At 45.7% G+C, this 20111-nt stretch overlaps 2 protein-coding genes across 2 annotated transcripts in view; one reads left to right on the top strand and one right to left on the bottom strand.

The window, feature by feature from the left end:
- Positions 1-5866: 5866 nt before the first annotated feature.
- LOC132072262 (collagen alpha-1(III) chain-like) lies at positions 5867-7119 on the bottom strand. The gene is made up of 2 exons (XM_059470467.1): positions 6724-7119; positions 5867-6673 (listed from the first exon to the last, which is right to left on the bottom strand). Exons 1-2 carry the CDS (start codon positions 7117-7119, stop codon positions 5867-5869), a joined length of 1203 nt encoding a protein of 400 aa, XP_059326450.1.
- Positions 7120-7385: 266 nt separating this feature from the next.
- SLCO5A1 (solute carrier organic anion transporter family member 5A1) overlaps positions 7386-20111 on the top strand; it is a 72465-nt gene continuing 59739 nt past the window's right edge. Inside the window, exon 1 of the mRNA XM_059481024.1 lies at positions 7386-8316. Within this exon, the coding sequence (XP_059337007.1) occupies positions 7386-8316 (931 nt within the window). The remainder of the gene's footprint in view (positions 8317-20111) is intronic.

The following is a 20111-nucleotide window of genomic DNA, read 5'->3' as shown; positions in this document are numbered from 1 at the left end:
TACATTTTGAAGTTACTGATGTTTGTGGTCAGGCTACACTGTGCCCCAGTAAAAGCCTGTCCTGGTGACTGGCCTTGGGGGATAATGACCCAGGAGTTCCCAGATATATTTATGTTCCTGTGTACTAGCTTTTGGGGAGGATATTTTTACTCACTGGCATTCTTCCATGTTTCTTCTATTGTGGCACTGCTAATTTGTGATGTTGCCAGTGTGTTTCCCCTGAGAGAAACTAATGATCAGGTGGGGGGAAAAAAACAATGAGCAAATGTTCTATTCTAATATGGAATTTTGAATGTGTATATGAGCAAAGAATTCAAACATTTATTTCCTAGTATTTTGACTTTGTCACTCAACATTTAAAACTAGCACATGTAAAAGCATATAAGTTTAGAGAGAAGAATAATGTTTAAGGTTGGTTAATGTCATAATGCATATATTAGCCAAACATAAATGCACTAGCTTATAAATAAATTCAGAACTCTTGCCAAAGGGCTGCTGAAAGGTGACATTGGAATAAAGCAGCAGATGCTGAGAAATGAGATCTTTGTGAATGAGTGAGAGGGAAGTCTGGTTTAGCCTTTGCTCATGGCTTTGATCCTGGGTTCAAACAATGCTTTCACAGTTTTGGGTAAATGTTTATATCATTTTAAAAGCAGGATGTAGTAGAGGGACTGGGATGTTCAGGGAAAAAGTGTGAACACAAAGAGTGAAATCACATTGAAAAGCACAGTACAGCTCCCTTCTTCCTCTCCCATTTAAATTGCCTGAGCATCTCATGCCTCCTTAATGCCTGACACTGCTGTGGCAGTAGGAAAAAAAAGGCTTAAAACCAGAGATATAGGGCTTAGGAAACAATTACAGGCACCAAATGTGTCTTTGCATTTATCATCTCTCATCTTGTTGCCGCTAGGCTGCCATGGCCCTGTATACATTCCTAACAAAGTATGTGTTCAATGATCTGGTGTGTCTTGCTTGTAAATAACTTGGAAAAAAAGATACCTTTGATGGTTAGCTGGTGGATTATCTGCCTTTAGATACATCTTGCTTGGGGCTAGAGTGCAGCACAGTGCTGCAGAATGAGTGGTGGCTCAAAGCTGCCCAGAGCCTGTGGTGCTTCAGTGAGGGGTTCCAGCCTGGCTGGCTCCAGAGGGGAGGAATGGGCTGGCTCCTCTCCTTCGATGGATGAAGCCCTCACTGCTTTCCTCAGACCTGACACACTGCCCAGATGCAGGTTCTGTGCTGACTCTGAAACCTTCCTGCATCACCCCCCATGCCGCTGCCCCACCAGACAAATTCCTAGCACAGTCTGACATGTTGCAAAATTGGGAACTAGAGTCTCTTCCTGCCCCTACCTCCTATTTTGCTACTTAGCATTTATCAATGTGATCTCAAGTTAATGGTATGTATAAAAAGAAAATATGTTTTAGCTTCTTCTCATGTCTTCTATGCTTTATATTTTTAAAATTTTATTTTATTCTTTACACTCCTTATGTATAAAACCTGACACTTATTACACTTCAGTTCATTTTTCAAAAAAAAGGTTTTCTGTGCGTGTTTGCATAGGAGGCAGACATAAATAACTGAGTCAGGCCCACTTTTAAGATGCTTGCCTAGCTTTTTTAGACACACACACTGGGCTTTCGCTTGAGAAGGAAAGCCTAATTTTGAACACAACTGTTAAAATTATCTCATGCAGTTTCACTGTAACTTCCTGAGACTCAGCATCTCCTAAAATAAACCAGTAAGCCCTATGAAACTATGGCTATGACTAATACAGGTGGCATGGGCTTTATCTTGCTGCTGGGCCCTCAAAGGAGAGCCCCGGTTATTGGCATAGTGCTGCACTCAGCCCTGCAACAGCAAGGCATGTCAGAGTTTCCCTGTGCAGGTGTCCTTATCACCTGCTGCTTCTGACTGCCCCCACACTGATCTAAGCCCTTCACCACCTCTCCATGCCTGATGATCCCTGGATGGCCAGCTGAATCCATCATTCCCACTGCCCTGGCCCCACTGCACGTCTTGGGGCTGCTGCCTGGATGGGAGTGCAGGGCAGAGGCAGACTGTAAGGGAGAAGAATGACTTCAGTGAGGGAACATAGTGCCTTCTTCTGTGACATGTACAGTGTTAACACTGATGGCTGTCACCTCTAAATTCAACCATTATTTCTGAGATTTTATCTTTTCTTCCTTTCCCTCTCCCCTATCACTTTGCACCTCCCTGGCATTCATGGTCTCCTTATTTCATTCATGAGACTGCAGCTAGTTCTTCTCTGGAGACCAACAAACGTTAATGTGGATGTCTCCCAACAGTATCTGACTGTGGTTAAGCTCATTTCTTGTACTAAACGAGCTCTTTAGTACAGAATCTGCTGCTACAAGTGCTCTCTCTGACATCTGAAATAAAAATAATGAGCTGTTCTCTCCCAGCAGTGAGCTGCCCTCGGGAGTTCACTAGGACACTAGCTTGGTGAGGGTCCCCAAGGAGTGACATTTCTTGTCCTTTTGCTTTATGCTTCCCAGTGCTCATGCTCCAGAAGAATTAAAGTCCTTTTGCCTTCTAATGCACATGCTGTTTTGCTTATTCTTTTACTAATATTGGGCTGGGAATGAAGAGAAGATGTTGCCCAAAAATGGCAGCAGTGTGAAGGAAAAGGGGAAAAAAGACAAGTGTGTTGATTTATTGTATTTGTGACATTTCATCGAGTAGAAAGCCTGGCTAGAAATGTGAAACGCTGAAAGAAAAGCAGAGCCATCAACTCATGCCACCCTTGAGCTGAGTTTATCCTCTGTGGCCTGAAATAGACTAGGCTGAGGTACTTCTTGGGCATCACCACCTCCCTGAACCACCAAGGACATGTAAAGCCTCAAAACTGAGAGCAACTAAAGTGTGACCTTAAAAAGATGGTGCCTTGGTAGCTCTGGTACCCTCTCTTTTGGAACTGATCAGCTCATGAGCCCAAGCTGTGGGTTAAGGTCCTGTCCCTCACGGAACAGCAGCTGAGAGTGCTGTGTGAGCTTGCCACCACAGCAGAACAGCCCACCAGGGAAGGAGGTTGTCAGCTGGGAACTTAGGAACTCTTAGGATGAAGGGCCTACCTTTCACTAGTCCTGACTTTATGTCTTTCGTTAACACAGATAAATCAAAATAGGATGTCAGCACATGTCCTTAATCTAGCAAAATGGGAACTATGTTCTTTTGCAGTTCTAGCTGTAAAAAGGCTGGTCTGCAATACCAATTGATTGCTTTGTGCTTGAGAGACATTGCGTATTTTAAATTCACTGTGGTAAAACTTAAAAAGGAGAAAGTTTCCATGATAAGTTTTATAAAATTGTATTTTATTGTGAATTTGGGCACTATTTGTTGCACCTTCTGTAATCAACCTGTCAAGTGAAGACAGTAATACTGATTTCCCATTCACTACTTGGTGCTGGATGATCATACTCAACTGCCAACCCATTATTTAAGTATTCAGACCTAAAAGTAAGCAGGGAAGTCAAACATTTTAGAACCTGTAGTCTGGAGGAATAACTTCCCAAAACAAACACCTTCACAAAGTCCTATGAACCTTGTTTCTCTCTTGACAGGCTTGCCACTGTGGAAAGCATTGAAATTGTACCTGAAAATGTTTGCAAAGGCTGTGAAACTGGGAATGCTCTGCCCTTATATTTTTTCCATGGGATTGGAGAATGCTTTTGTGTATTTATTGTTATTCTGCAATCTCACAAAAGTTACTGTTGGCTTTACACAACAGTGGCTAGGAATCCTAGATATAGAACAAGATCCCCAAGCTGATGTAAAAATCATGAGATTGTTTAGTTTGGAAAAGACCTTTAAGATCATGGAGTGCACCTGTTACTCAGCACTGCCAGGTCCACCATGAAACTCTATTCCAAAGTGTCACATTTACACGTCTTTTAAATACTTCCAAGAATGGTGATTTCACCACTTCCCTAAGCAGTCTTTTTCAATGCCTCACAATCCTTTTGGTGAAGAATTTTTTCATAACATCCAATCTAAACCTTCCCTGATTCAACTTGATGCCATTTTCTCTCATCCTATCACTTGTTACTTAGGAGCAGAGACTGACCCCCACCTGGATACAACTTCTTTCATGTAGCTGTAGAGAGCAATAAGGTCTCCCCTCAGCCTCCTTTTCTAGGCTGAACAATCATGACCCTCTCAGCTGCTCCTCATGAGATCTGTGCTTCAGACCCTTCCCCAGCTCTGTTGCCCTTCTCTGGACACTCTTCAGCACCTCAATGTCATTCCTGCAGTAAAAGGCCCAAAACTGAAGTGGAGGTGGAGCATCACCAGTGCAGAGGACAGGGGGACAATCACTGCCCTGCTCACACTATTGCTGACACAGGCCAGGTGCCATGGGCCTTCTTGGCCACCTGGGCACTCACTGGCTCATGTTCAACTGGCTGTTGACCAGCACCCCCAGGTCCTTTTCTGCCAGGCAGCTTTCCAGGCACTCTGCCCTAAGCCTGTGGTGCTGCATGGAGCCGCTGTGAACCAAGGACAACCCAGCACTGAGGTGCCATATATATGTTCCATTAGACTCACAAACTGCAGTTCAAGTGCAAAGGAGTGACTGAAGGGATACTGCCTAGCAGGTGAATTACATGTATGTCCTCAGGGTTAGAAGATGGAGTTGAATTAAGAGCTTGTTCTTGTTGAAATGGGTTATCCTCTTTCCTCTATCCTCATGGACCTCTTTTTTCCCATTTATACTTTTTTCTCAAGTTCTTGTGCTCCCATCCTTGGTGAAGTGATTCAGCTCATAAAACTAGCAAAACACTTTTTTTTTTTCCCTTGGATTGGTTTTCTGCTGGCTCAGTGAGTTTATTCAGCTTACTGTGCACTGAAGTGAGTGCCAGAGCTGCAGTGACAGAAGCTGTGGCCATGGGAAGCTGACAGTGGAAGAGGCAGGAGAGAGGAGCTGCAGTGATAACAACTAACTGAGGGATAATGAAATAAAACAAATTGTCCTAAGGACCTTATGTAGCAAGAATGAATCATTAGAATGAATTTTTAAAGAATCCTAAGGTAATAAAAAATCTAAGGCCTAAACAAGCACTAAACTTGGGACACCTTCTCAACAGGAAAAATGTGGCTGAAAACCAACCAAACAAAAAAAAAGATATTGTTTTTGCTGTGTTTGAGCAGTTGGAGTGTTAAGTGAGAACAAAGAGGTATCAAAATACCTCTGGATAATAGCTTCATAAAACTTGAAGATGGTAACTTTCATGGATATGATATGGAACCATCTTATTGATCCAGACTATAAATAAGTAAAAAAAGGAAAAAGTGGCAAGTCAGCCTTGAATGTTTTTTTAAAGGAGGAGAAACAAATCAATGGTAAATCTACCATCATGCCAGAAAAGCACTAACTATTCAGAAATATGTACGACATTATGCCTCTTTGGTGCATTCCTTTGCATTATTTTATGGAAAAGACAAATATCTCAATAGTTCACACTCTATCACTCCACAACAAATAATTTGCAGGACTATTTAGCCTTATTCTGCTACTAGGGCTTTAAATACAGGGACTTGAGAGCAAAACAAACCAGTGCAATTCAAGACACTACACAAACCTAAAAAAGGGGATTAGGAGAAAACTCTATGAGAACTTAACTCTGAACTACTTTTCCTGTATTTTACATGTGCTCCCAGTTTTGGAGATGGTTTGCATTGGAGATAAGTTTCTGGACAAAAAGGATCATCAGGTGATCTATTTTCCTTAAGACAAAAATTTTTAAAATCATCCCTTGGTTCTTCTCACTTTTCAGCAGTCGATGTAACTAAGGTCCTGTCTTTTTCCGCCTTTTACACAAGGGGATGCAACACCATTCCAAGCATCCTATACGCCGCCCGGGGCTGCCAACCGTGGCGCTCCGCGGACTTTCTCAGCCACGAGCGCCGAGCGGCAGCCCTCAGCCGTTCCAGGGTGAGCAAGGGCATGGAACGGGCAGCTCCCGAGGCGTGCCCCGCCGCCGGGCTCACCGTCCCGCGGGGGCCCTGGCCTCTCTAGCAGGGGGTGCAGCCGGGTAGCCGGTAGGGCAGGTCGGAGGGCAGCGAGCGCCCGGCGGCATCGCCCGGCCCGGCGGCAGCGGCGGGCGCGCCTGCGCTCCGGCTCCCGGGGAGGCGGAGGCGGCCGAGGGGGACCCGGCGTTGGGTGACAGGCGGGGCGGGGGCGCAGGGCCCGGGCCGGCCGCCCCCGGCGCCGCACGCTCGGTGAGTAGCCCCGGCGTTTTTCTTCGCAGCGGCCGGGAGGGAGAGCCCCGAGCGCCCCGCCGGCTCCGCCGCCCTGCCCACCGGGCAGCCCCTGGGGGTGGGGGAGATCCGCGCCGGGGCGCGGTTGCCCGGGTGCCGTTGCCTCCCCCGCCCACCCCTCCGCGGGGCCACAGCGAGCAGGAGGCGGCGGGGAGACAAAAGCGGACAAAGGAGGCAAAAGGCGTGTTCCGCTGCCGGGGTAGGGATGTGTGGGCACCGCTGTGCACCCGGCGGTCCCGGGGGGCACCCGAGCGAGCTGGGACGGCGAGGTCGGCCCCGGGTTGCCCGCCGCCGCTGCCCGGCTCCTGCTTTGTTCCCCTTCACTCCGCCTGCCGCCGCTCCCCGGGCTGCCGAGTTGTAGGGGAGTATTTATTTCAGCGCATTTATTTTTAGGCTAGAAAATAAAAGGCTTGGCACGGCGACCTTTGGCTGTCGCATCCGCACCAAATAAAAGGGTCGCGCTCTGGCCGAGGCCGCCCCGGCTCTTATGTAAATCCATGTGCCGTCCCCAAGGACGCGCGGTCCCCGGGGCGCTGCCGTGATCCAGCCCCCGCGGGGACGGGGACGGAGGCGCTCCCCGGAGCTCAGCGCAGACCGCGGGGTCGGGCGGGCAGAGGCCGGGGCGCGGGGAGGGACGGGGCCGCTGTGGCCGGCGCCGCTGACCTCCCGTGCTTGCTCTCCGCCCCGCAGATCGGCAGCAACCCCCCGGAGCTCCGTCACCGGCGTCGGCGGCGAGGAGAGAGGAGGATGCGGGCGGCGGAGCGGGCGGCGCTGCCCCGCGGCGGGCAGGCTGTCCGCGGGGCCCCGGCCGGCGGCTGCTGAGCGCGGCGCCGCGGGCATGCGGCGACGGGGAGCGGGAGCCGCCGGTAGCGCGGGCGCCCGGGCGGGCGGGCGGCCCCTCGAGCGAGACTGAGGGCGGATGGAGCCACAAAGGAGTTTGGCTGACACGTGCGGCGGGGCGGCCGGCGACCGCGGCTAGGGCCACCCCCCTCCCCTCCCTCCTCCCCTCCTCGCTATGCTGCGCTCTCGCCGGGCCCCTCAGCGGACTCGACGCACGGCAGCGATGGAGCCGGCCGGGCTCCTGTGAGGCCGCCGCCGGACCCAGCATGGCCTCGGCGGGGACCCCGGAGCAGCGGCTCCCCGGGGCGGAGCGGCCGGCGGCGGCGGGGGGCCGGGCGGAGGCGCCGCGGTGCCGCAGTCTGCCCGCGCTCGGCTCCCCCCTGGCGGCCGGGGGGGGCGGCGGCGACGGCCGGCCGAGCCCCGCCGCGGGACCCGCTCCCGAGGCCGAGCGGGGCCAGGGCGCCGCCGCCGTCGCCGAGGCCGGCGGGCTCCCCGCCGCCGCCAGCGGCAGCGAGAGCTTCCCCTGGAAGACGGAGGGCAGCCAGCCGGCGGCGCCCGGCCGAGGGGTATCCCTGCGTCCCCCGCTGCTGCTGCCGCCGCCGCCGGCGCTGCTGCTGGCGGGCCCCCCGGGCAGAGCGTGCCTGCGGGCAGTGCTGGCGGACTCGCGCTTCTTCCTGGTGTGCATGTGCTTCCTGACCTTCATCCAGTCCCTCATGGTCTCCGGCTACTTGAGCAGCGTCATCACCACCATCGAGCGGAGATACAGCCTCAAGAGCTCGGAGTCGGGGCTGCTGGTCAGCTGCTTCGACATCGGGAGCCTGGTGGTGGTGGTCTTCATCAGCTACTTCGGGGGTCGCGGGCGGAGGCCGCTCTGGCTGGCCGTAGGGGGGCTTTTCATCGCCCTGGGCGCTGCGCTCTTCTCCTTACCTCACTTCATCTCCCCGCCGTACCAGATCCAGGAGCTGAACTCCTCCGTCAGTAACGAGGGCTTGTGCGTGGCCGGCAATGGCACTGCCAAGGAGCAGTGGGACTCGTCGGCCTGCGTCAAGGACGCCGGTGGAAACGACCACTCTCTCTATGTAGCTTTATTCATTTGTGCCCAAATCCTCATTGGCATGGGCTCGACACCCATCTATACCTTGGGACCAACCTACTTAGATGACAATGTCAAGAAAGAAAACGCCTCGCTTTACCTAGGTAAGGCAACTTAAGTACCTGGGCACTTAGCTGAACCCCAGGTCTCTGAGGGGCCAGTTACAGGTACTTCTGCCTTGGTCCTGCTCAACAACATCTGTGCTAAGTTTTCCTTTTCAGATGACCTTTTGAAGTAAAATTGCCATGCTCTCCTGTTTTAAAATGTTTTGTGGCATGGTGAACAGCAGTAACGGGTGAAGCTAATGCAGTGTGCCTAAAAGCAGTTGTACTCACACCCTCCTGCACGGGTAATAGAACAACAGAGAAAGTTGTCTTCTCTAATGCGTTTCAGCACTTGGCAGTAGCCGATGACTTTTTCAGAAAGCAATGTTAAAATTTGCCCTGTCCCTTCAAGTTTCTTTTTGCTAACATAGAATCTTTGCATTTGTAAATTCTGGTTGCTGTACCTTTAGCCTAAAGTCTCTATAATGTTAATGCTCAATAAGCACTTTGAGAGAGTTTTCGCATGCTTTGTTTTACTTTTCCAGCATTCATTTGCCTGAACTAGCAATGAATTTTTACTGTCATTGGTACATCATCTGGCATCTCAGAGTTAAAAACTCACTGATAAACCAGCGTGTAAAACCTTCAGGTTTGAGTTTGGTTAGGGCAGCTCAAGGAGCACAACGAAATGAGTTGTGTCCAGTCTGGCATATGTTTTTAGCAGGTACAGACAAGTCTTCTTGATAGTTGTGCCATGGTGTGAAGAAAGGGTATAAAGGGTATCTCCGGTATATCAGGGTACTAAACTTTACTGGAGTTTGATCCTGATAGTTTGTGTAATGTGCAAGAAGATTAACTGCTTGCTGACTTTGCATTAGCCCCTTAGCTGCCTCTATAAGAAATGAACCTCATGTACCCTTCACATGCTTTTCAAATAAGGAGAGGCACTAAGAGGGCTGAGAGAGCTGTGAAGGGGTTTTGGATACTCAGCATTACCATTTGCTGTTCAGTTTTCTTTGGCTTTATGATAGCCATGGAGATAATAATTGCATGTAAAACACACATTTATGGAAGTTATACACTTGCAGAGTGTGTGTGTGTAACTTTTCTGAACAGAAGTAGTGATCTGGATCAGTGTTTTTATTCCTTTTGACCTGTTCTTTGGCAGTTTTACTGTTCCCTGAACCGATCTAAAGCCGTGCACAGTCTATGTGCAGTGTCTTGAAAAAGCCTGGGGCACTGCAGGTTTTTGGAAGGAGGGAGAGGTATTCACTGCATTGCTAATCTGCATGATGAAGTATTTGACAAAGTGTTTTTTTCCCTCTCCTGTCTGAGAAAGGTTAAGTGGTATGGAGATTAAGATTAACCTAGCATTGACTTTATTGGCAGCATGAAGAAACAAGGCATCTCGTTACTGAGGTTACTAAATTGTAGTTTGGAACTTTTGCAAGTAGGTGATCTCACACAGTCCTCAAAAACGAAGAAAGAAAAGGAAATGCTGTAGGTGAGGAATGAAGGGTAAAAGAGGTGAACGGTGACAGAGGCGGAAATCTTTCTTCAGCAGAGGGGAAGGCAAGGTCAATGGGGGGAAATCCTCACTGGGCAGGAGAAATGATGCCTACCACTGATGCGCCTCTAGCACAGGAAATACTCATGAAATGACTCAGGTAACTTTAATTGCAGCGAAGTTAACAAAGGTAAAAGGCATCAGCAGCTGGGCAGACTCCATGTGACCCTGTGGCTGCCAGACGCTGAAGGCAGCTTTGATCTATACTGGGAGGACCCTTGTAGAGTGAAAGTTCATTTTTAGTGATTCAGGAGAACAAAGATGAGTACACCCAGCTACAGTATATGTGAAAAATTTATGCCTGTGATTTGATTGTGACCACAGGGAGAATTAAAATGAACACAAAGTGTTCATTTAATAAAATGTACTATCACCTCCATTCAGTCTTTGAAGCCGCTCAGGGCTAGAAGCAATGTTGTCTGCTGTTGGAAATCTTGGTATTATCTCTTTTAAATAGTGTGGAGTTCTGAGGAAACATTTAAGTTGTTAATGTTTAAGTATTTGCCTCACTTCAGATACAGGCCAGTGACTTTTTGAGGGGCAGGAGTAAAATCTGAGTTTTTGGGGGAGAAAGAAAAAGAACACTGTTTGGCAAGTTGATGTGAGCAAACATGTTTTTGTTGGATCTTCTCAATGGTTTGGAGTGCTGAATGTCCTTGAGGAGAGGGATTTGTGGGCAGCAGACAGCTCAGCCAGGTGCAGGGCTGGGATAGAAGTGGCCTGGGCATGGCTCTGCAGGCTTGCCACCTCACATTGTGTTATGCAATGCCTGCTTCTCCAGCTGGTGTGATTCTGTTACTGGGGAAAACTATGCAAGTGATGGCCAAAATGTAAAATGTGTGTCTGTGTGGAGGTATGGCTAACAAAAAATCTTGGAGTAACTCACGGCAGTTGAGGTTTAAAAAGAGATGAAAGCCCAGGGAAACAGGTCCCAGTCACACAGATATGTGTTTGAGTGAGGATGCCTAATTAATAAAAAAAGTATCCTCTAACATGAAATGGAAGGTCACTTACATGTTTGTTCATAATCGTGCTGGTATTGCATTCTATGTTTTTCTTCCAGGAAAATAAATACATATGTGTGCATCTGATAAAAGGTTCACTGAGCTTCAGAACTGATGAGCTTTTTGACCCTGCAAGTGTGCCCACTAAGAGTAGGTCAGTAAAGCCCCCCTTGAGTATCACTAATCCTGATTCTGCAAAAACTCACCTTATGTGGCTGTGGAAGCTATCTTATTTATTTTCCAAGTTAATCCAGCTCAGGGCTCGAGTGGCAATAGCATATCCTCTTAAGTGTAGGCATGCAAGCTCCATGTGGACAGCTGTTTTAACATTCCTGGCTGGAAGTCCTCCTCTCAAAAAACATATTTGATGCTTATACATAGTCTCTTGGCTGCCTACACTCGAGTCCATCTGTCAGAATGGCACAGTGCCAGTTGACAAGGTGCTATGTGTTTTCAGTAGGACCAAGGTGCCAAGCAGGGATTGTATTTGGGCTGCCCGCACAGCAGTGTGTGAGCTCCTGTGTGGGATGTTTCTTCCTTGTGAAGCAGTGTCACCTCCGGTTTCTCCCACCCCTTGAACTTGACAATACTTTGATGCCCTGATGCTGACTTTGAGAAATGTGTGACATCAGGCTTGAAAACAAGTCATGATTGTAACAGGTGCCTAGGAAATGTAAGAACTGGTTCCCTTAATCACAGATAATCCAAAAGGGAAGTTGCACACTGTGTAAAAACTGGGCAGTACTAAGTGGTCTTTATCTTGTCCAAAGTCTCTCCCTTCTGTGCTCAGCTGTACTGTGATGTGTCTGTTGTCAGCTGCCTGATGTGTGCAGGTTCTTCTTCTAAGTATTTATCCAATTAAATTAATTGCAATTCAATTTGAAGTTGAATTGTACTTCCTGAGTCTTGTTTTGCACTCTTGATAGTGTTTCTGCTACTTGTCAAATTCTAGCACTTAAAACACTGTGATTTTTCTAAACATTGTGGGGTTTTTTTGTAGGGATCCAACAGTTTGTCTTGAATCTGAGTTTACCTTGTATTATATCAGGATTTTAAAAAGCAGTTCTTTAAAATTAAGTGTGGCACTTGGAAGTTTTAATAGTGGCTGAAAACTTTTAAATATTTTTCTTCTTTTTCAAGTGGATATTGTTATAAAAAAATAATTTACCCTTAAAATTCACACATAGGGAGGCAGTATCAGGTTTTACAGAGATATTGCATGAATGAAAATATTCTAGCATTTAGGAATGGCTTTTAGCAGTACCTTCCCAAAATGACTAGTGAACAAATTGGTCATTTTGCTAAGGATGTTTTATTTCAGTTTACAGAATACTGTAGGCTGGTTAGGATATGATATGAGAAAAGTGTCTCAGTTTAATTTCATGCAGACTGTCCCTAGGTTTTGGAACAAACTGTAATTACAAAATGCAAAGATAAAGGCTGAAAAATTGGAAGAACCTGTGCAAATGGGCTTGGTACAGATAATGGCTGAAAGCCAGGGAAGTAAAGTCATATCATAGCTTGGAAAAAAAATAAATATTTAGACAAATTTCAAAAATATTTTGCAATTCTGCTTTGTTTTCATGAGGATTGCTTGTGTGGGTTGCTGTTTCTAGTATTAGGTAAACCATTTCACTGCGACTGTATTTTGTCTGGAGAATACCTCCTTATCAGTGGTTTTTTTACAGGTAGCTGTTCTGTGTACTTACCCTTCATGTCTTTGCTACAGGCTTCCCCTAAGTCTTTATATGTGGATGTATGATGATTGTATTTATTATACTTGTAGTTAAATCTACCTCTATACCCACATCCCACTTGAAAGGAGAGGGCAGGAGGTGTAGCTTCCCATCAGAAACCCACCACCCCTGCCTGCTGGGTCCCAGGGCATAGCCCAGCTGCCAGACAAGCTAGATCTCTGTAACGTGACAGTGCTTGGGTATTGCCACAGGAAGCACTGGACTTTTGTGCCACTTTGATCCATTTTGGTCTGGCTGCTTCTGGGGTTATGGATGTCTCTGGGAGACGGGAACTGGAACCCACTGGAGCCATCAGATCCTTTATGTGGGTGCTACAAGGTCATTGAGGTTTTCTGAGACAGTATCAACTTTCTAGCTGAGCAAAAGGGACCATGTAGAAGTAGGGAAACAGCTGACCAGCATTTAATTTTATTCTCACCAGTCAGCTTATGACCACTTTTGATTTGCTTTTGGAATATGCTTCCTGCTTCCTGATGTCTGAAAAAGGCTAGTTTCCTACAGGGTTTTCTCAGCATTGATCCCTATAGCTGGTAAACCCTACAGAAATAGTGTATTTCTTTTTACAGCATGCCTGTGAGAAGGAAGATTTTTTGAATCAAAAATTGAGGCAAAAGGGCGTGTTCACCAGTATTTTTTATTGCTTGCTCTATTTTCCTTGTAAAGAGGAAGTGTGCAGAGCTCATTTCTCAAATACATGATTTTACTTTATCTGAGAGAAGGCCACATCTTGTTTTATGCAGAGGCAAGCACTAAGACTCAGCAGTCTGTTTTTGTGCAAACCTGGCGTGCAAAAGGCAAGGGAGGGATTGTCCTGCTCTGCACTGGGGCAGCCTCACCTTGAACACTGTGTGCAGTGCTGGGTACCATGATATAAAAAAGACATTAAACCATTGGAGAGCATCCAAAGGAGGGCAATGAAGGTGGTGAAGGGCCTTAAGGGGAAGCTGTATGAGAAGTGGCTGAGGTCACTTGGTCTGTTAAGCCTGGAGAAGAGGAGGCTGAGGGGAGACATCATTGCAGTCTACACTTCCTTGAGAGGGGAGGAGGAGAGGCAGGCACTGACCTCTCCTCTATGGTGACCAGTGACAGGGCCCGAGGGAATGGCCCAATACTGTGTCAGGAGAACTTAGGTTGGATATCAAAAAAGAGGTTCTTCCCCTAGAGGGTGTTTGGGCACTGGAACAGGCTCTCCAGGGAAGTGGTCACAGCCCCAGCCTGACAGAGTTCAAGAAGTGTTTGGACAGTGCTCTAGGGCACATGGTGTGACTCTTGGGGTTGGTTCTGTGCAGGACTATGAGTTGGACTTGATGACCCTTGTGGGTCCCTTCCAGCTCAGTGTATCCTGTGATTCCATGAGGTTGTATGTGAAACATTCACTTGTTTTGTTTGCACACTCAGCTGGGCAGCACTAGCAGAAGGCTGAGCTTGCTGTGCTCTTAGTTGGGGGTAGAGAGCATCTTGGAATGCAGGTGAAGTGACTGCAGCCCTTTGTGTGTATGGATTACACTGTTTTCTCCCACAGGTGATTTTACACTCAGAGGGTGCAGTATTGTGCTTCTCTGGCACTCTAGCATCCCTTTTTTTGTTAAAATGCTGATCAGGCAGCTGGCACAGTTCCCAATAATTGCTTACAGTAGCACTGTGCAGTTTTATTGTCCTTTCCTTTAACTGAGGAAATAGAAAGATTTTACTTTTCTTCTTCACTTTAGTTTCCTATTCCATAGGTGGACTGATATCTCTTTTTCATACTGTAATCCTAGATACCATTTTCTTAAGCATTTAGTGAAGCTGGTTTTTTGTCATTTTAAGCAATGTGTACATAACAGTGAGTTCAGTAAAAGAGTGGGGGTAGCTCTGAAGTTTTCTGCCTGCAGGATTTAATGTCGTGAGTGATACATCTTCACTTGCTCTGCCAGTGTCATGTCCCTTAGGGATGCTTTCTGTATCTCTCCAGTTGTGTCCTTGCCATGAGCTATGGCATTGTTCACAAGCAGCTGTATTGACAAAGCATCACTTCCAGTGACTGGCAAAATGCACTTTGTCCTTCTTAGGAGCAAGAAGAGACTTAGGCACATGCTTCCCTGATTCTCTTTCTCTTTGTATTAAAGGATAAAAACTGGGTTGGATCCAGGGTTCTGAAACTCACTGAATTCCCAGGCCCACTTGTTTCCCTTGCTTAGCATTTGTCAGAATGGTTAGCATTTTGTTTCTGAGGTTGACAGTGCCCTTTTCACCCTCTTGAGCTTGGGAACAGTGTTTTCTTGGAGAGCAGCTCCCTTCTCTGTCAAGCTCTGCTGCAGGCTGGTTTGTGCAGACAAGTGTCTCCACCTGCCGTGGTCCCGGAGCAGCTGGGAAACCTAGACATGAAAGTGGCCTTTAAGTAACAGCTTGTTTGTGGCTTTTGCCAGGAACTGAAGGCTTGGGATCCAGTGTCTGATTACCTGGGGGCTGGAAACTCTAGCTGTCTGCTGGATACCCTGGCTGTTTTCTAAAAGGTCACTGTAACTACTCCTGTTGCAGGTGGATTAGAGATGCTTTGTGTTTCATCCATTTTCCCTGAATTCTCATTCAGTGGCTGCCTCACCTGGGAGGACTTAATTGCTGTGAAAGTGCTTATGCAGTCAAAAGAGAGGAGGCTGGATTTCACTGTACTGTCATTCTGAGACACATGGGTTTCTGTCTTGGTTGTGCAGGAAATACAGGCAATTTTATAAATGAGTCTCAGCTTCTCTTTCATCCTGAAGGCCAGCAGCTAAAAATTCAGGTTTTTTAAGTAGATTAATGGAATTTATCCATAGTTTTTAAAAGAACAGAAAACTAACTAAATCATATTAAACTTTCATACTCTTTTTTTTTAATCCTATGAAGTCTGTTTTACCCTGATAGCACTTTAAAAACCCTTGTTTCTTGTGAAGAATGAGCTCACTTTTCCTTTTTTGTTGTATTTACATGCCTTTCCTATTTATTTTGAAAACAGTTGAGAAGCCACCATGCAAAAATGGCACATATTTCAGCTTGTTCCCTCTGGCAGCTTTTCCCACTCTTGACTGAAAGGTCAGAGTAAGCACTAGCTCTGACTTGGCTGCTGATGGATGGGGCAGTGCCACATGAACTCTGAGGGCAGGACAAGTTGGTCACCTGTCTTCCTGTGAATTGTCACCAGAGCTGTCAGAATTTCAGCTCCCAAGTCCAAGGGTGTCTCTGCAACCCCCTCAGCAGCTACAGGGATGCTGGGACTTACTAGGGCTGTAATGGGAAAGCTCTGAAATGGCACAGTTGGAAGAGGGAGCAGACTGTTGGCTTTCTGATTGCTGGTGTCCATGCTTTTATTCAGGCACCGTGGTCCTTTCACCTCAGCTCAGTTGGACAATCTGGGCACATGGGCTGGAGCTAGCAAATTCGTGACAGAGACAGCTCTGCAGTGCACATGCAGGTTGATTTCACCCGAGTCAGCCAAATCTATACTCCAACTCTTTTCAAGTGCCCAGAAAAAAATAGGACGTTTCCTGTGATAGGAACAAATATATCCCTGCTCAGCAGTGTGGAGATGTATGGGCTCTGTCCTGCTCTGCTGCTGAACAGTTTGGGCATCTGTTGTGCTGTCACAAGGCCAGAAATTTAGACACTGCCAGCATTAACAAGAGAGCTAAGGAACCTGGGGCTTTCACTGCTCTTTTTTGCCACAAGGAATTTGTTCTTACCTGAGAAATCTGGAAGTGCAGACACAGAAATTCGAGTGTTATTTTATGATGCCATTAGACCCGATAATCTAATCAGAAAATATTAACTCTCATGTAAGTAAACAGTTTACTTGGCAGCAAAGACAAATTTATACCAGTGAAAAACATCATGCTCTGGTATGAATTACATTTAGTGGTGAGTTTGAAGGAGATCCAGTCAGGAAAAAAAAAAACCAGGTTTATTTTTCCTTGTAATTTGAACAAGCAGGTAGATGAATTGTGTCACATGAAGTGCTTGTGAAGCAGTACTGCATGTCCACTAATTGTATGCTCCTGTGCTGTTCATCTTTGATTATTTTCTCAAGTTTTAGTACAAGGTTCTTTTTAGCAGCTTGCTTCCTTTTCATCAACCTGCCAGGATATTTTTTTAGTGCTTCCACTTATTTCCTTGCTTATATTGAGATTAACACTTTGCTTACATTGCCCCATGCACAGTAGGACCTCAATCTGGTGGTTGCCCTCTGCACCTTTTATCTTTGATGTTTACTGGATTAGAATGAAATCCTCAAGAGTGTCTCAGCAGTGATTTTCTTAAAATCCAGCTGCTCTGAAATCAGCTACCAACTCTTCAGTTTTTTGAGTTTAGCAAGCTTTTCTAAATTAGTGGCACCTTTCCATATTTACCTGTTTCAGTCGACTTCTTTGAAGTGACAAAAATTAAATCCTGGCAGGGTTCCCCTGTGATAATGCCATTTTCTTTCTGTATTAGGCTATCCTCTAGAGTCAAAATATTTCAGCTAATGCACATATTAGCTGAGTATATCTTCTGCTACCTTGTGATTTACTCCACTGTTTGTCCTGGGTTTCTTCACAGCTGTTGACTTCAGGTGTTATGTAGGCACTGAAAGGTGCTGGTGTGCTTCTGAAGTGCTTTCAGTCACACCTTGGTTCCTTGTTCTCCTTTTTTCATTCTCTGATAAGATTAAAATCTGAATACCTGACCTCCCCAGAAGTAATTTCAAGTAATGCATTTTTGTAGATAATCCAAAGTAGACAGGGAAATAGCTGTGAGCTCTGCTGTGGTTGCTGCTAACCTGTGATGACTTAAACAGAATGTGTCAAGCAATCCTCACGTGCATCTACAAATATCTAAAGGAAATATTCTGGAAGATGTTACCTGACATTGCTGTGTGTTAAGCTTTCCCTGTACTTGAAGAGAAATTACTGTATTCAGTTTAGCTGTTAACTCAGTAGATTTTGCTTTGTATAACAACTGAAAACACTACCTTTTCCATCAAAGGTTCCAAAGGAATCAGCTCATATGCTCAGAGGTTAAATCCATGTGAAATTCATAGCAGAATAACCTGTGTATGCTGGTTAGGTGGGAATTTGCAGCTGACAAAGCCCCAGGAAAAGTGAAGGAGAAGGGGAGGTCAAGTGTCAGCAGCATGGGGTGTCAGCGCCTCTCTCGTGTGTTGCAAGCCAGAATGGACTGGTCAGGAGGCACCTGCTAGGGACAGCAGCTGGAGCCCATAGGAAAGGCTGAAGATGCTGCTCTAAGTGTCTGTGGAGTGCAGGAAAGTCCCTGACAAGGCTGGGGAGTTTTGGCAATGCAGAGAATGCAGGGAAGCTTTGCTTCTGCCATGCTTTTCTTCCTCACAGAACAGCATTTTCCACTTCTGCCCGAAGTGCCTCTCCATGCCATTCATTGGTACCTGCCATTTCAGTAGCTGGAGTTTAAAAAGTAGTAGCAAAATGCTCTTTCATTTTGTGAGTTTTTAATCTAAATTTATGTTTTCTGCCTGTTAATTCATCCCAGTGAGGGAAAAAGATTTAATGATGAGTGTAACCTTCTAGGATGCGAATAGCTTCAGTAATAATCCTCCTGTTTTAAAAAATGTAAAAAATTTGTTACATAATAGTAGAGTCTGTAATTGTTGTAAATATGATGGGCAGTATATATCAACTTGATTTAATACAGCTGTCTAGTGACAGAAATAGTGAAGGTGTCCCTAGGGAATTTTTATAATCGCAGGAGAAAATAGCACATGAGCTTTTTGAGTCTGCAGTATAGTAGTGCTGATGCACATCAATGTAGGCATTTATCTGGTAAGTTATATAATTGGCCTAAAATAAGAATTCTAAAAAACTGTTTCTTCTGCTAATAGCATGACCTAGGGAAAGAAGTGGGATTTTGGGGTTATCTGAAACAGGTAACTTAGTTTGTTGCCACACCTGCATTGTGTTACTGGAGGAATATTGGTCCTGTTACACAATGAGAGTAAAAAGACTGAACTCAGCACTATATTGTCATAATAAAATGCCATGCTGTAAATAATTTTTCAAAAGCATAGCCGAGGACTGAGTTGATGCTTGAATGAAGAGCTGCATTCTAAATTATAGTTCCTAAGTAGCTGTTGCACTATTTTGATACACAGAAGTTATGTACAGTCATTGACCTCAGTGACTGAACGGTTTAATGATATTGTGATTATGATGGTGAGATAGAGCTGGCTGGTGTGAATTTCTTTGCTTGCAGAAGCCAAGTAGGCAAAAGTATCCATGTGTTTACTCCTATCCATGGCTTCCCCAGAACCTCTGGGAGGAGGAAGATGAGCACTACTCAGAGTGTCCTCTGCATTTAGGAGTACCTCTGTGACTCAGCCTGTGGAGAAGTTCTCCTCATAAGCTTTTGCTTCTTGTCTTGGTGTTTGTTAGCAATTGATTTTTGCTTAGATGGGGTCATTTATTGTTCTTACTGAGTTTGTGGTTAATTGCACTAGCTTTGGACACTCAGAAGCAAGGACACAGACAACAATAGGGATGCATGTGGCCTTGGAAAGCAAAATAAAAAGAGTGGTTAAGTCTACTGCCCCCATGCATTTGTGATAATTAAAAGAAGATCAGCCTTCTATGAGAAATGAGGTAAAACTGATGGACTAATATTGGCCAGGCCAGCTAATGGGAAAGAACTTGAAAAGAGCTTGTAAGCCTGGTGAGTCAGAAGCCTTGGGTATATATATGCCTTCTCATCTTCTATGAGTATAAGAGATTCAATTAACTCTAGAAAAATGGAGCAATGTATGAACTAACATAATTTTAAGAGTTCCTACACTGTCATTAGAGCAGCTATTACTCCTTTCTATACCTAATAATAAATTTTAAGTATTTGGCTAAGGTGAGAGAGTGTCTGTATCATCAGATAGATCTATAATTAACTTCCTTTCATGCTTATTCCCCTCTTCATCATCCCCTACATCCCCACATTCCAAATTTAAATCCTACTGAAAGAAGAGCTTACCATGTGTCTGTGCAGTGTCACGCTTTCAAGAAAACTATGTTTTTATTCTCAGATTTATATTGTGTGTTTATAAATACCTTGAGTATTACAGAGACTGAGGAGAGGATCTATCATGTGTTGCAGTTTCAGGATATGTGAGAAATAACTTCTCTATGCCTAAGTTGGCATACTGAAATCTTTACTAACTGCTGGCCAAAGTTGACCATGTTCCTCTAGGAGGAGTAGATGTAACTGGTAGAGACAGTGAGAGGACTGATGAGTGCTTGTGGTAGAGGAGTTTGATAGCCATAAGGTTTATATTAGCAGGTGGGCATCCTACACTGTGAGCCAGCTGCTTTTGGTTTGGATTGTGCCTGACAGGAAAAAATAGTGCAGTATATCAGGAATGTAGTACATTTCCCTTTTCTAGCTTAATAGGATGCTCAGATTAATTATTTTGTGGTCTGAGCATTAGGATCTCTCCACAATACAACTGCAGGGCTAAGCAACTCTTCTAGTGCTGGATTTCACACAGTTTTCATGGTGTTTTTGAAGATATTGAGAGAA

The sequence above is a fragment of the Ammospiza nelsoni genome, chromosome 1, assembly GCF_027579445.1.
Source record: "Ammospiza nelsoni isolate bAmmNel1 chromosome 1, bAmmNel1.pri, whole genome shotgun sequence".
NCBI lineage: Eukaryota > Metazoa > Chordata > Aves > Passeriformes > Passerellidae > Ammospiza > Ammospiza nelsoni.
This window is presented reverse-complemented; position numbering and strand designations above follow the sequence as displayed.

Coding starts and splice junctions, on each gene's coding strand:
- LOC132072262 (XM_059470467.1), bottom strand. CDS start 7,119: ATGCCCGCGGCGCCGCGCTCAGCAGCCGCCGGCCGGGGCCCCGCGGAC. Junction 6,674..6,723: donor GAGCGCGACCCTTTTATTTG/GTGCGGATGCGA, acceptor TTTATTTTCTAG/CCTAAAAATAAATGCGCTGA.